We start from the raw sequence: 15798 nt of genomic DNA on the forward strand, positions 1-15798 counted from the left end.
GAGAATTTACAATTGTAGTTGTACACGCACAACACAAGAGGAGAAGACGTATTTAAAATCATTACAGAGGTTGTTACTCCTCTTCCCCTCAGTTCTCATTAAGGGTTTTGTACTTGGAGTGCAGGCTCCCTTTGTGGCAGCCTGGAGCTTAGTCCCCCCAGACAGGTGTGCTGCTTTCCTGACCTCCCTTGGAGGGCCTCAGCACTCTTGGGTTCCCCTCCCTGCGGCCAGTGGCTTCGGTCGGGGGACTTGTGAAGAGTATGATCAGATTGTAATTTTATGAATTTGGGAGTTTATTTGTGATTCTGTCAGGGATCTGAAATTCTGAATTCTGCTACTGCTTCTGAAATGCATACTGGGGTTTTCTTTTTGTTGCAGATACTGTATAGGCCTTTTATCTACAATTACTTTTATTTTGGTAACTGAATTATTAAGGCAATGGAAGCATGCATGTGAAAGCAGTTAATAGTTCTAAAGTTTCTTAAGTAAATCCAGTACTTAAAAATTGCCCCTGATTTTGGTGTTACAAAATAGTTTTTATTGCTTTTGCTGCCACTTGCAGTGAGAATAGTGAATTTGTTCTACAAGAAATACCAGTTCACTTTCTTCTATCCCCTTCCACCCAGTTTCTTTATCAATATATCATCTTGCGTATCTTGGAAATAAGTAATTTTAGAGTCGTAATCATAGTCATAAATTCTTTTTTGGCCATTTTCTCCCAGGTAGTGTTTTCATGTACTCCTGTAGGACAGTTCACGTTTTATACACAGTATCTTGCGTGGGTATGCTTTGTTTCTACTGTTTTCTCTATGACAGCTCATTTTTTTGACTGGACGTTGTTCTGTATGTGAGGAGACAATTTAAATAGGCATGTATTCAATCAGCATGTTAAACAGAAGGATATTGATTGTTGCTGGCGTCTAGGTATTGTTTCATAGGAGGAATTTCATATCAATAATGTAATCAATTAATATTCTCTCTTTCAGGTTTAACGGATGAAAAAGTGAAGGCCTATCTTTCTCTTCACCCCCAGGTACTGGATGAGTTTGTGTCGGAAAGTGTAAGTGCGGAAACTGTGGAAAAATGGCTAAAAAGAAAAAATAACAGACAGGAAGGTAAGTCTGTTTTACTTGCAACTAATAGCTTTGAACAGCTCAGTTCTTACTTTTAGATTTAAAAAGGAAACCTAGTTTTGGTAAGACTTGACTGTTGTAATTTTTATGTCTATGTTCCACCATTTATTGAAAGACAAAAGAGCTTAACAATTCTTTAAATTATTTTTCAGCCTTTTGGCATTTCTATTTTGGAATATGCTGGTATTTGTTTTGGAGCTTCAGTTTACCTGTTTTGGGTTGCAAATACTATTCCACCAACCCATAATATCTGTTACATTAGTGTATGTTTTGAGAAAATAATTTGGTGATCTTGGATGTAAAATTGGTAAGCTTTGAATTAAAATTGTGCAGTACATGCAGGATGTAAGCCTCAGTAAAATACTGGATATACCATCTCAAACGTTTTGACTTGCAACATCAATTAAGTCAATTTTAGATATGAACATTGACGCAGTGGTTATAGAGCAGTGTGTTGAATTCTGGAGGTATTTCTGTTCGGTTGCTTTAGGTATCATCCTTTGCTTGCCAGACCCAGAAAACTATTCTTTATGAGTCAGCCTGGGTTGACAATGATCGTGAGTTTTGTAATGATCTAAGTTTTGTGAGATTGTGTGAAAACATAAGATTCATAAAATTCTAACAGTGATTTAGAATGAGACTGGTGGGTGAGGGGCAGAAAAGGCTATATGAAGCTGGATTTTTGGTGGTGATGACTATATATCTGATACTAAGGTGGTAGTACATTTTTTTGGTGTAAAGAGGTTACTTAATGGAAGAATACAAGTATGTAGCAATAGATCACCTGTTTACTACTTTCTGTGTGGTTTATGAATGTAGCACTGCAGGCTGGCTATCGTTATAATCCACAAATGCAATCAGAAAAAGTGCTATGAATCAAGTGAATAAATCATGACGATGCTTTTTGTAGACAGAAGAGAGAAAATACTTTGTTACCAGAAACAAATACTATTTATTTTAAAGCACTATGTTCCTGGAAAATATTATTTTCTCTAAGATGCTTGAAATCACTATAAGAAATGGTTGCTTGTTTGAAATACAGTTTATAGTCTGGGTCAAGGATCTTGAGGCTAAAACTGAATGAATGCTTTGGATAACATTCCAGCTTCAAGAATCTTATATTGCCAAGTGGAATTTATTACCAGTTGATCAAAATTTGCCTTCTTTTGGAGGGGTGACCTGAAAATACATTTTTGTGAACGTGCTAATAAAATTTTTTGAGCCAACAGCATAAGCAAAGTAACTGCTGACCGTTGTGCTAGTGAAGTTTTAACATTAATAGCTGCAACGGTGTGATTTGTCCATTGTTTTCTTAAACTTTAAAACTTCTGTTTTATGACTAATTCTTCCCAAACTGTTGAATTAAACATCAAGCAGTAGTTCTGCTATCATTATCATTCAGCTTTGTATCTGTTTTCATCAAGCAGGTCTTCCTGCCTTCCTTGCTCCTTCTCTTTCACTGTCAGTGATCTTTAGGGTGGCTGTATTTATTACACTAAAAGCGGCTGTGCAGATGTGGCTTTCTTAGTGTTGGATTTTTAGATGAAAATAACCAGAACCAGATTTAAAACTACACTTGCCAAATCGAAAAGAATAATTTGAAATAGTTTTCTTTATAGAATGAGACAGATACTGATTAGCCTTATCTGTGATTTTCTTCTAGAAAGATAAAGGCTATAGCCATATAAAATGTCTCTAATAACAAACATCTTCTTTTGTCAGAACGCAACATTTTTAGGAAAGAAACTTGCTAGATGATTTACTCAGTTCACATTATGTATGTACAAATCCTATAGCCTGAGTAATGGTAGCAGTGAGAAATGAGGAGGAGAAGATAGAACTGATTCTTCTGGTGTCAGCATGGATCTGTGGTGACTTAAAGTGAATATGTAGCCTAAGTCACTTTACATCAATAGGGTTATAATTTTCCTTCTATCCCTCTTGCTTTAGTGTAGCCTGCTTTATAAATGTTCACATCATGTAATGTGATACAGACAGAAAAATAAGCTTTGTTTTTATTAGGAAGTTGCCAGACAGGCAAAATGTTGTTTTAAGATCTCTGGCTTGGTGTCTGTACTCTTACACGTTGGTGACGCAGAAGAGTCATTAACCTATATGCAGAAATTGTGTCCTGCCTGATTTACAGGCTTCCAGCTGTGTGTACTCTTCAGCCAGAAGTCAGTGGGCCTGCAGCCAGGGTAGTTTATCTGAATTTCATTAGCATGAACATAAACTGAAATGTCTAATTTGGACTTAAATGAACCAAAATTTGTCTGTGGCTGAGATTCACTGAATTAGTTACTTTAAATGGATTTTGGTTGTGGGTTTTTTGGTTTTGTTTGTCTTTTAAATCCAAAGTATCAAAAAGGGAGGCAGTCAGTAAATACTGCAGTGTTTAAGGTCTAACTATATCCCAAAGGATCATGAATTGTGTCATCGGTGTGTACCGGATAAATCTTGTATCTATTACAGATAAGATTGAAAGTTGCTCATATGACAGGTTGATGGTTATCTACCTGGGATTATAACATTATTTTTTTTTAACATATTGGAGAAAACCTGCAAAGGTAGCACTGGGAAGAAATGCTGCTCATACTGATATTTGGGTATTCACTGCAACTTTTTGGACACTGACTATTATCTACCAATAAAATACATGCTCAAAACACACCCAGACCTTGTATTGTTGTATGCAGCATTTCCAGTTAACTCTATTTGTAATAAACTAACACTTGAGTTTCACATTTTTCGTACCTGGATTGTGGCTGAGGTAGGCAGGACGCTGAATGAAGTTGGAGCACAAACTGGACTGCTTCTTGTGCAAAGTGTTTTTGATTGGTTTTTGCAAGCAAAATTCAACCAAGTAAGAGGGTGCCTTGATTAAAGAAATGATCAGATATTTTGGGGTTCATTTTAACTCTTCTTCAAATTTGTTTATATATTAGCTGTGGAAGAAGCTTGTTTACAGATTAAGCCTACTACTTGTAGTCTGAGGTCTGGTCTGTACTTCATGCATTATGGCCTCATGGGATCTTTTATGAAGTTCATAGATCAGAAAAACATCTTCATATAGACACTGTAAAAAGTGTCTTTGCTTGTATATCCAATTTTACTTGAGGTGCTGATGTAAGTTATACCAATAAGATAAGTGATCTTTCTTTAAAGATTCATTAAAGGTGCATTTTGATAAAAGGAGATTTTTTTCCAATGGACTTTAAGAGTTAATCTGCCAGAAGGAGATCTTTTCTCTTCCAGATGCCTAGCTATAATACTTGCAGATCTCACAAGGTGTCTTCCGTTTGTCCTATTCCGTATCGTTCAAACAAAAGTAACAGATGATTGTAGCAAGAGCCATGAGATAAGTTTTAGGCTCTACTGGGAAGATCCTCATGTCCCAAGAAATTTCTCAAAAATATTTATGAACTCCAACATTAGTGATGTTGTTCGAAACTTCACCACCACAAAAATAAGAAGAGGCTAAGCGCATTGATTATAAGCCAGATGCGCATCTTTTACACTGTTGATACTGAATTTCACAGGTGTCTCTCCTAGTTTTTTAATGGCATTTTTGTATAGGATAAAAGGACAAACTGTGCTGACGCAGAATTTCTACATGGAAAGCTGCCTATATCACCTCTTGCTCTGTGGGAGCAAAGTGGTAGCATCCCTTCTCTGAAGGGATGGCCCTCATGTCCATCAAAGTGCAGGATCATGTGCTTAATTACTGCTGAATCTGGACACATCAACAACAGCTTTATACATTATTCCAACAGTACTTGCCCATACCATAGAAATGCTGTTGTTAAGTCATTCTTAAATACAGTTTAAAAAATTTAGGGACATTTGCATATAGAATAGTATATTCAGTACACAATATGACACTGATTATACACAGTCAGAAGTTACTGTCTAAGTGCAGTGAACTTCCTGCATTTACAAGAACCCAAAATTTCATAATTGACCTGCTTTAGGGAAAAAAAAAAAAAATTTAGAAAATTAATTGCTTCATATAATGTTGATGTGGTAACTTGTGTAATGTTTATTCAGGACATATAGTCCTCAAGAAGATACCACATAATTTTTAGGGTAAATCCAAGGTATTGCCATTCTAATATTTCCATTTACAGACTTCGTAATGTAATACTGTGCTGTAACCTCCTGTACGTTTAAGCAAGAAGAGAATGTATTATTTAATGTGGCCAAAATATTTCACGTTTTCTGACACTTGCTTACATGAGTTGTTTAAACGGAAACATGAAATAACTTTTAAAGTATTTTTACGTATATTCTTTTATGGACTGTTGATTTTTCCTGTTGTGCTTTCCTGTATCTGATTCCTATATCGATAGATAGGCTGTTGCTAATGCGATGCAAATGAATAAATGAGTGTATTTGGTTGTTTTGGTTAAAGGACATTTGTGAACATTCAAAGTACTTCTTTTTTATTTCTCTTTACACAATAAATCAGAATGTATTCGTTGCTACTTTTATGTAATTACTGTAAGCAGTCTGACTGACTGCAGTATAAAATGTAGTTTTTCATTAGTCATTGAAATGCATGGTTTTCTCATGGAGTATCTCATTCTTGTGTTGTTTCTTGTTAAGCAAATATGACGACTGTGTGTGGGTTCAGAGTTCAGATTAAGTCCCAATTCTGTCCTTTTTTGAGCTCAGCTGTTTTGCTTTTCACCCTTTTCCCCTTTCTACTCTGTGCTCTAGAAGTGGGCAAAGATAGCAATGGTGCACTGGATGGCTTTAAGTTTGGCAGAGGACTTGAAGCAGTCATCTCTGGGTATGCTCATTCTGAATATTGGGAAAACCACTGAAGCTTCCCTTTGGTAGAAAATTAAGTAGGCTTCATGAGGAAAGACATCTGCATGAAATACCTCACCCACGTATTTCTTTAGGTCTTCCCAATATGCTTGTGCATATCTGTATGTGCTTTAGCAATACCTATGATAGCTTTCAGTGAGCTAACTGAGCACAGAAAGGATAGAGCTCTATGCAGGTTAAACATGTTTGCCTTTTTACTTTATAGTCCATGCTGAGCTGAAGGTTTCAGTGACTGAAATGGCTCTGGTGCCTAAGCTAGTTTGTTTAAGCTTCACACCTTCTGTGGTCTTCAGACAAAGAAGTCGTGTTTTTGTTGGGTTTTTTTGTTTTTTTTTTTGTTTTTTTTTCCTTTAGTCTTTTTTGTACTGGAGAAGGGATTGGAGGAATAGGATCTGTGGCAAACATCTTTGTCCTACCCAGGCTTTGAGACTATATACAGAGAGAGAATTTGTTTACTAGTTCTTTAAGGCTAATACTGCAAGAAAAAAATGTGCTAAGCTGCATCACTGAAATGTGTTTAAAAAAAAAAAAAAGTTATGTGATCCAAAATAGACTGAAAATTGTTTCTTTTCTGGTGCTTCAGTTTCAGGTATTAAGATACCAGCATAATGTGCTTTACAGTTTGCTACAGTCCTGTGAGAGAGAAATTGGTGAGTTTTGGAGAGATGTTGATGTGTGGCTCTATTCAGGGAGCAAGTCTGTACTTAGTTGTTTATTGATAAGCAACACTGAAGTACACATTTCTATAGTAATTCATAGTTATTCCTTTATTAGCTCTTTTAAATAGGTAATTCATTCCTGGTTTTAAATGATGCTGTGTAAAGGAATGTTACTTGCTCTTTGGCTAAGGTTGATAAATATGTGAAAAGATAGGTAACATGCATTTCTATAAGCAGGGATAGAATATATGAAAAGATAAATGTAAGCAGGAAGAGTGTATGTATGCTAAATGTATGTCAGCTTACTGTCAGAATTAAAAAGAAAAAAGAACCAAAAAGGAGCCTATGCTTGATTTGTTAGTTTTTGAGGACTGGGCGTTTCCACACTAACTAGTCAGAAATACCTGTTCTGTAGCGTAGGGAAGTAGCTGGGGCATTGTAGATGAAGGATACTCAGAAGCTGGAGAGTATCACTGTTGTGATACTCCAGAGCTTGCTACAATTCTGCCATCTCCCCAGCCTAGGCAAGAGGAACTGATACAGCAGCATATTAATGACCTCTTTGATTTATAATTAGGCTGTCTGAATATTTCATTGATGCTGCAGACATGCTGTTTCATTCTGATGCAGCCCTGCTGTGCTTATGTTTGATATCCAAGCAGGCAACAAATACTTGCCAAAAAGCAAGAGTGAATGTGGGAATGGTTTGGATATTGCACGACTTGCACCACTGACACTATAGTAGTAGCTCTTAATGCTTCTTATTACCAAACCTCACTATTTTCATATTTTGATACTGTTTTTGGAGTTTTTTTTCTCAAAATAAGACAGACAAGATAAATCCATCCTACAGTCCTGAGTACAAGTGGCCTAATTGCTTGCTCTGTTCGTACTCTTCCCTCAGTGTCTGCTAATGGCCGGTTGGAGACAAGATGTTGGGCTGGGTGGTCTTGTTAGCCTGAACCTATGTAACTGTTGTGATACTGACAGGTGCTACTTTTCTGAGGTAATATCCAGACTGATATAAGTTGTCTTCATTGTGAACGTTTTTCTCAGAAAAGCTGCAATAATATCTGGGACTTGACTGCATAGACCCTGTTCCTCCGAGTATTTGATACAGTCCTAACTTCTGTGGACGTAAAACTGATTGGTAGACTTCTGAACAGAGTAGTTTACATGTTGCCGTTTTTCATGTGTCTATGAAGTTTATGTTAGTATATCAGTATTTCAGAGGCAGACAGATGAAGTGATGGCACTTCCTAGAGCTGTGGTAGAGCTCTGCATGGGAATGCCATTTTAGATCAGAGGATGAAAACGCCATACATCTGTCGCAGGTACAGAATAATTTTGGAGCTGAGTTTTGGGGAGACTGTTGTATTGTGCCATTACTTTTAAAAATGATTGTATTGCTGCGTCATTTTCTGAAACAGTCAATGTAACTGACCAAGGTGAAATTGTTTCTTTCCTGTGTGTCCAGTTCAATGGGGTTTTTATTGTTTTCCCTGAGTTAATCAGAAGAGACCCAGCTTAGAAGTGAGTTCATTTTAACTGTGAAAATACTGAGGAGGAGCTAGTGAAAAAGTTTCTCTCTGCTGTGTTGTCAGACTGTTCCTTCGGGCAGAAAAAAGGATTAGTGGAAAGGATATATAGGTCAGATAGATCAGGAATTGTTTTAATGTACTGATAGTACAGAAATACTGAGCAGTGACCTCTTGGTAGATAATACTGAGGTCTTGAGTGGTAATGATGTTTTTTGTTCAGTGTGTGTCTTGATGTTGAAGCAGTTACTGATTTTATTCTTTGTTATTTGAATGGCTACCACTTGCAAACTCCAAACAGCAAAAATAAGCCTGGTACATTTGTTGAATATGTTTCTACATTGTTTTATTCTAATTTGCTGAAATATGTGAGAGTTATTTTCTGATTTTTTTTTTTTTTTTTTGAGCAGGTCAGGTGAAAGAGGTGATTTTTCTTTTTTCCTGGAGCTCTCCTGCATATTTAGAATTGTTTAGATGATCAGAGATTTACAGAGGGTAATCCTTTAATGATGAGATGTTTGGCCTTAGGAAGCAGACGTCACTGCTCGGTCTGAGTTCCCTCTTGAACTAATTATGTTAATCACATTATATCTAGAGCAATTATTCTCAACATGTACTTAAACTGATGTTTGTTGTGTCTTTGTAAGCTTGAATTAAGAATTTTTATGATATTTTCTGTCTACTCAAAAATACTGCTTGTCCTTATTTGTAAGCCTTGCTTCGGTGAATCATTTCTGCCCGTATCTGCTAGCTATATTAGAAAGTAAACAGACTGCAATTTTTGTAATTTCTCAATCTTTCAAGTAAATTAGGAGCTTCTTTTAGTATCTTACTGACAAACAGGTTTCCTGGTTTTCTCACTGTTTCTCATCAGTTTACATTTTGAACTTTTCCAGATTATCAATGTCTTCTATAAAGTGTGGGCAGTGTAAGAGACAGACTGTTGCAACAGTGGGTTCATTATGGTTCTACACAGTACAGAACCATTTGCCTCCTATGCAAGACAATACTCCTTAATGTTGTCTGGCCATGCTGCTTTTTGTTTTCAGAGTGTTTCCCTCTTGTACATGGGATCTTTGGTTTTAAGAGTAAAAAAAATCAAGGAAGCAAAAGAAAAAAACCCATCTCACTAATTGATGGAGAAGCTCCATTCTGATCACATGTAGGGACTGTATACCCACATAGCCAACAGTTTTTTATAATGATTATTTATGTAAGGTAACCTGTTTTACCCGCATTAAGATGGAGTAGGAACATTCCCATGGTCTGTAAGCTGAGAAAGCAGTAAGTAAGAATAAGGGAATAGCTATTAACTTTTATGTGACAGTAGCTTTTTAATCCAAGTATAAAAGTATTAACTTGGGAAATGTTGGCTAGACAAGGCCTGTAATCAAACATTGACCAATAAGGATAAAAAGACAAAATGTAAATTAAATATATATATGTTAGTGTTGCTTGTTCTGTCCATTAAATGAGATTTGCATCTTTGGAGAAAAGACAGTATGTGATCATGCAGTTTAATAGTTTGTTATGCTCCATGTGCACAAAGAAAGGATGAGTAACATATTTATTCATGGATGTTCTGTAAGTGAGTAGTGAAAACTCAAATTCAGCGAAGTTCTTCATATAGTGTCCATATATAATATATGTGTAAAAATTCTGCTATCTCATTTATTTCCCATGAAGTACAAGAAGCCCTAAGGATGAGTGAAAACTAGTCTTTTACAGTGAAGATGGCTAGTTGGATATAAATGATGATGCCATACTCTGAAAATAGATGATTTTATGTTTCCTTGGGCAGAAGCAAATAATGGTATTTGTCTTAACCTCATAATGGTGATTAATGAAGTTTTTCGGCAGAAAGTTTACTTCTGAATCTGCTCTGTTGTCTTAAGAATTTAAATCTGGATTGTAAAGACAGAAGAGTAAAGTACAGACATCAGTATATTCATGGTATGGGCTTAATGAAGGCTATCAATTTTCAGTATGTCAACCTATAGTGATTCAGGTAATGATGATGGTAATTCAGTTACTTTATCCTTTGGAGTATCTATGATTAGATAGTTTTAGACGAGCTATCCTGTGCTTGTCTATCAGATTTAGCACAGCTGATTCAAGAAGTGTACTGTTCATGGTGAGTCATAGATATCTGCTCTATTTGTCCTAGTGGTCATTGGTAGGTCAAGAGCTTTGAAGAGATAGCTTTGCCCAAAAATGACGACTTCTTACTGTGCAAAGAGAAATAGATCCTGGCAAGTAACTTAAAACCAGACTATAATAAACTACTAAGTTGCTAAAACCTGGGAATTAAACTGTAGGAATGCCTAGACAATTTTCACTACAGAGGTCATCAGTAGTCTGAGGGGGATTTTTATTTTCATAAGCACTTGGGAAAAATGGACGTGTACTAAAGTTTTGGGCGTACTGAAAATTAAAACCAGATTATAGAGGCTCAAAAGAATCTCATAAAGCTGAGAGAGTAAATTATCAGATAAAAATAAATTTTGACGGATCTTTGTCTCTGAGGCCAAATTGCATGACACAAGTCACACCTGCAAGGCTAAACTACTTTTCTTTCCCTCCCAAATAGGATGTTGCATCCAATCTACCTCCTGGAATGGTCCTGGGCAGGTGCTAGTCCTCTCATCTGACCCCAAATATTGTTTTGGGAAAGCGCAAATTGGCAAGGTCCAGGCCATGCTGTGGGTGCAAACAGTTAATCAGGTACTAGTAATGTTCAAGCCTGGACTCCAGCCCTATTTCATCTCTTACTTTAGGCCTAGCCTGAATTAACTAATGCAGCTCCAGGAGAGATGCTGGGAATATAGTGGAAGAATCAGCCATTATTGCTTAGCAACAGATAGACAGTTCAGCCAAACACAACCATCATGAAGTCATTGTTTGGAAATTGTGTTTAATTTGAAGTTCAGATGCTCTGTACAGGTAATGTCACCTTCTCAGGCTACACAGAACAGCAAAGATGACCAGGTGTGTATAAGTCTATAATCTCTATTTCTGGAAGTCCAAAACCAAGCAAGTAAGGAAGTATTTTTTTTTAACATAGATCTCTTTGTTGATCCGATATGCAATAAGCGAACAGTTCTATCAGCACAGCTGAGGGGGGCAATGAACTGTTTGACTAGCAGCATGTGATGACTGGAGGAACCACTTAACTTGACTTTGTCAATGGAGAATATACTTGGATAACAACACACTGAGTTTAATTATGTTTAATTGTTTTAATCATTTAGACAATTTGAGCAAAATGAGGGTCTATCGATTATGGAACAGGAGGAGATAGTAGATTGCAATCTTCCTGGGTCTAAGAGGGATGGATCTTTTTTTCCTGTGGAGCACTTAAAGCTCAGGTGTAAGGAGGTTTTGGAGGAAATTATAGTGGGTTATAAAACTGGTTTCAACTGGTGTTGAGTACATAACAGGTTAAATTTTATTTGAAGGACTTGTCTTCTTTAAGCATCAGAACTGAAAAGCTAAAAAAGAATTAGTTGTTTAATCTTTTCAACAGTAATGTTGAGTTTCTGTTCTTTATAAATTCCATGAAGACATTTATGTCTATTGAACTAAATGTATGATATTTGAGGATGCTCATTTAGTATCTGTAGATCTTGTGCTCTTTTGTAGGGGGCTTGTTGTTATGATGGAGGGAGGTTAGCAAGGTCTGAATTTTTTGCACTGCCTAGTGCATCTAGTTTAATTCAGCCACAAAAAGACCCCCGCTCCTGATAACACTATTACCTCTTTATAAAGCCTGTCTTGCTTGTTATCTTTGCACTGTTATGACTTTTGTGTTGCTGCTACCAAACAGAGGGGGATTCTTCATTCTGCAAAAGACCTGAACTGTAGCAGATGTTTCCTAATTGACTGTCATGATGAAGACAGTTGACAGATTTACCTTTTTCATGACAGAACTGAAGGGCACCCTGCAAAATGAATTGGCTACAGATTTGAAACAACAGGACGTCCCTTTTCACACAACCCATGCCTAAATTGTGAACTCATTAGCATAAGATATTTCAGATATTAAAAATGTAAATGGGTTCAAAAAGTGATTAGACACATTCCAAGGAAGAAATACTTCATCAAGAGCTGTTACATACTATGATCCTGATGCAGCCTCCAGCTGAGAAAATTCATAAGCATCTGATTGCTCTGAGGACATACTGGAGTAAGTATACTCTGTGCATCTATAGTCTGTGCTCTCTCTCCTTTTTATATAGCGGAGTTTCTTCATGCTTCTTCCATAATGAGCTGTACCAGCCATTGTCATAGACAATGAACTCGAGTAGATGGACTTTTAGTTTAGCGGAGTAGGGCCATTCTTCTTTATCACTACGCTTCTGCTGCCTCTCTGGGATTTGTATACCATCCATTGTTAGGCTTATGAGTCAAGTTGTCTTAACACATTTGAATATGCTGAAAAAGAACCCGGGTTTTCATAATATAACGCATTGTTCATGCATCTTTTTACATAAGCTGCAAGAGGTCTTTTCAGTTGTAACACTAAGGCGTCTCCCAAACCCTTTAGAGACAGCACCTAATCCAGACTCATGTTGCTTAATTGCACTACTGAGCTAAATTATTTTATTGTTTCTTCCAACCTGCATTACGCAGAGATACCCATAAGTGATGACTGTGAATCTTCTTTGGCTTGCAGAAAAAGAGAAGGTTTATCCTTATCCGGTTGAAATTGCTGAGTAACACTGAGCAGTAGAATAACTTTTAAAGTAATTTTTTAAATGCAAAACTGCAATGCTTCATTTGCTTGTTTGATTGTTCAGCTAACAGAAAGGAGCTCTTTTACAGGGTGCTTGGTCCTCTCACCGAAGTGCTACAGTTTTATTTAATTTGTCATTAAATAAGTATGGGGAGCAAAAGGGAAAGAGATGATTGTGTTGACGAGGAACAACAGTTAGGAAATTATGAAGACTCAGTTCACTAATAGGCGTGGGAGGAGGAACATGTGTGAGTTCTTGAAGGATTTATAGTAAATGGGTGTAACAGTGGCATTGGGTTTTGGTGATTGGGGTGGGGAAGTGACAACAGAATTAGTAGAATTATAATAATTCTGTTCAAGTGGGTTCATTGTGAACCCTCAGAAATACCTTCATGCAGCGTATCAGGTATTTGTATAGCAATAGAAAAGGTTTGTTCCTGGGGACTTGCTGGTCAGTGATTTCAGATTCATTTCAGAACACTTGTGGAGGTTTATCAAACAACTTTTAAAGCTGGTATCTACATAGTGACCCATCTTTCTGATTTGGAGTTGTCATGACCTATGCAGCGCGTACTTCATTAGGACAGGAGAAGGTTACTTCGTTTGAAGTTTACCAGAATGTGGTCTTTTTGTGTTGCATAACCTAGGAAGCCATGTGACATGTGCTGGCTTATCATTGTGTGTATACCTCATGGTATATCATATAGATGTGCTTTAGGAATAATCTGAATTTTTGCTATTGCCTGTTACTTTTCTTAAGTAAAATTTTAGTGCTACAAATGACAGCGTGTCTCTACAGGCATGCACTGTTACCAGATTGCCTTTTCCGACTGTTCTCTGGCCAAAAACATTCTTACAGAACAGCAACTGTTACCCTCCCTTCTGCCAACATGCTTGTATTCCTCAAAAAGCTTTGCTTATTGGGTAGTCATCAGTGACAGTAAATCTGTGATATATTTGAATGTTTGGGGTACCTATTGTAGCAGCCAACTGTATAAACCAAATACAGTGAAAATGGCAGCATATAATATAGGAAAAGTGTATTACAGGTCTTTTCTCAAGTTCTGTTGTTTTCCCTTCGAAACCTCTTGGTTGCACTGATTAATAATGATTATCAAATTAAAAATCAGCATGGTTTGAGCAGATCTGAAAACTCTTTAGACTTTTCAAAATGTTTGGCGTTTCCATTCACAACAGGTGGCACAGAGAAGTACTGGAGAGTCACAAAACCAAGAAATCTCAGAAATACTGTTGTCTGACATGATCCAGTGCAGTATCTTTTGGCCATTTTCAGACGTGAATACTGATGAATGGGCCACTGGCACATGATGGCAGTTTTGTATTTCACAAAAGATCTTTGTGGTTTGAGAATGGATAAACTTGAATTTTGGAATACATGCTACAACTGTATGTTTCCTCACAGGTGGATTTATTTAAGCGTTGCCAAGATTGACATTTTGATATAGGGACATAAATAAGATTCTTTCAAACACACTTGGAAGAAATTCACCAAACCTATGCTTTTTTTCTCTGGATGGCGTAGGTTATTTGAACGTTGTAATAGTGGCAATGATGTTCCTGTTCAGATGTGGACGGCTTGTCATGTCATCATTCTAAACTTGTCATTTATTAGTTCCTGTAGCTGTCCATCAGCTAATTATCTGGAGGTGCTTCTGGGATAAGCTGAATCAAATTAATTGGGCAGGCTTCTGATTTTTAGCAGAGCCATTTTTCTTAAATAGGATCAATGAAAGTAGCAAAGCTATGTATACAGAATCCTCAGGAATAAATGTCAGGTCAGAAATTCAACTTTTTTATTTTCATTTTTTTCTTCTTGTAAATCTGTAGTTAAAGGGAGAGAAGATACTTGATTTAGCACTTTATTTATAATAAGTGTGCATAAAACCTTGGATAAATATATCTTAGTACTTGAGTCTCTGTACTTTCATGATGCATTTTAAAATATACAGTAATGGCTTGTTTCAAGTAATATAGTATTTTCTCTGGAAGTTTTCTCAACTCTAGAATTTTCTTAGTTGAGTTTCTGAAGAGCTCTTTCTTCTTCAGACTGTTAAGAAATGATTGGCTTTTCCTGAGTGACTGCCTCCAAGTAGACCTTCTCTCTTAAGGCATTGAAATCAACACCCGCTTAGGTCAGCATCAGCTTGTTTGTGTTTGTACCTTATTTGCCTTTTGATAAATGGGCAGAATAAAGTCTGGTGTTCCTTAATTTCCTCTACCTCCCTAGGCTTGTAATTTATTTTTTTTTTTAAGATACATATTAATATATTTGCGTAGTCCTAGGATTATTGGGAGATCCACAATTTTTAGCAGGTTTTCATTTCAAGGTCTTCCATTTCTTTTTGTTTGTTACAGTGATGGAATGATTTCCTTTGGTTTCAAGGTTCTTCCTCTCTTGATATGTCCAAATCCCTCAGACATGGTTATCTTTCTTTCAGTGCTCTTTCTGATGATGGATTTTCTTAAAGAGTGCAGAAACGGAGACGCTCATCTGAAGCCTTTTTTTGTGCAGCGGTTAGATGGGATTTGTCTCAGAGCCAGGCAGTCAGGGGCTTTCTGACTAATAGCAAGCTTCAGTTATTAAAGCTTTGGTGAGTTCTGACTCTACTTTTACCTCTTGGAAAAAAATCTTTAATAAGGGCTTCTCCTGTTACTATTTTCATATCCTTGAGGCTTCATCTGTACTTCTCAAAGAAGAAAAGAAAAAGAAGAAAAAACATTGCTGTGGTAAGTGACAAGGACACATGTGTCCAGAAGAATCAAGTAAAAGAAGGGTAGGTGTTTCTTCATTCTTACTAGGACTTCCTTTGGGATTTTTAAATCGGATATCACTTCCATTTTTGAAAATGTTTTTAGAATGTGTCCAGGATCCAAATCTG

The 15798-nt window shown here is 36.7% G+C and overlaps 1 protein-coding gene across 1 annotated transcript in view; it reads left to right on the forward strand.

Annotated features, from left to right (window-relative positions):
- Nucleotides 1-15798, forward strand: part of PDE10A (phosphodiesterase 10A) — a 193279-nt gene that overhangs the window by 81454 nt on the left and 96027 nt on the right. The window contains exon 2 of the mRNA XM_086461062.1: nt 987-1115. Coding sequence (XP_086317188.1) covers nt 987-1115 — 129 coding nt within the window. The remainder of the gene's footprint in view (nt 1-986; nt 1116-15798) is intronic.

This window comes from Leptosomus discolor, chromosome 2 (genome assembly GCF_034619465.1).
Source record: "Leptosomus discolor isolate bLepDis1 chromosome 2, bLepDis1.hap2, whole genome shotgun sequence".
Taxonomy (NCBI): Eukaryota; Metazoa; Chordata; class Aves; order Leptosomiformes; family Leptosomidae; genus Leptosomus; species Leptosomus discolor.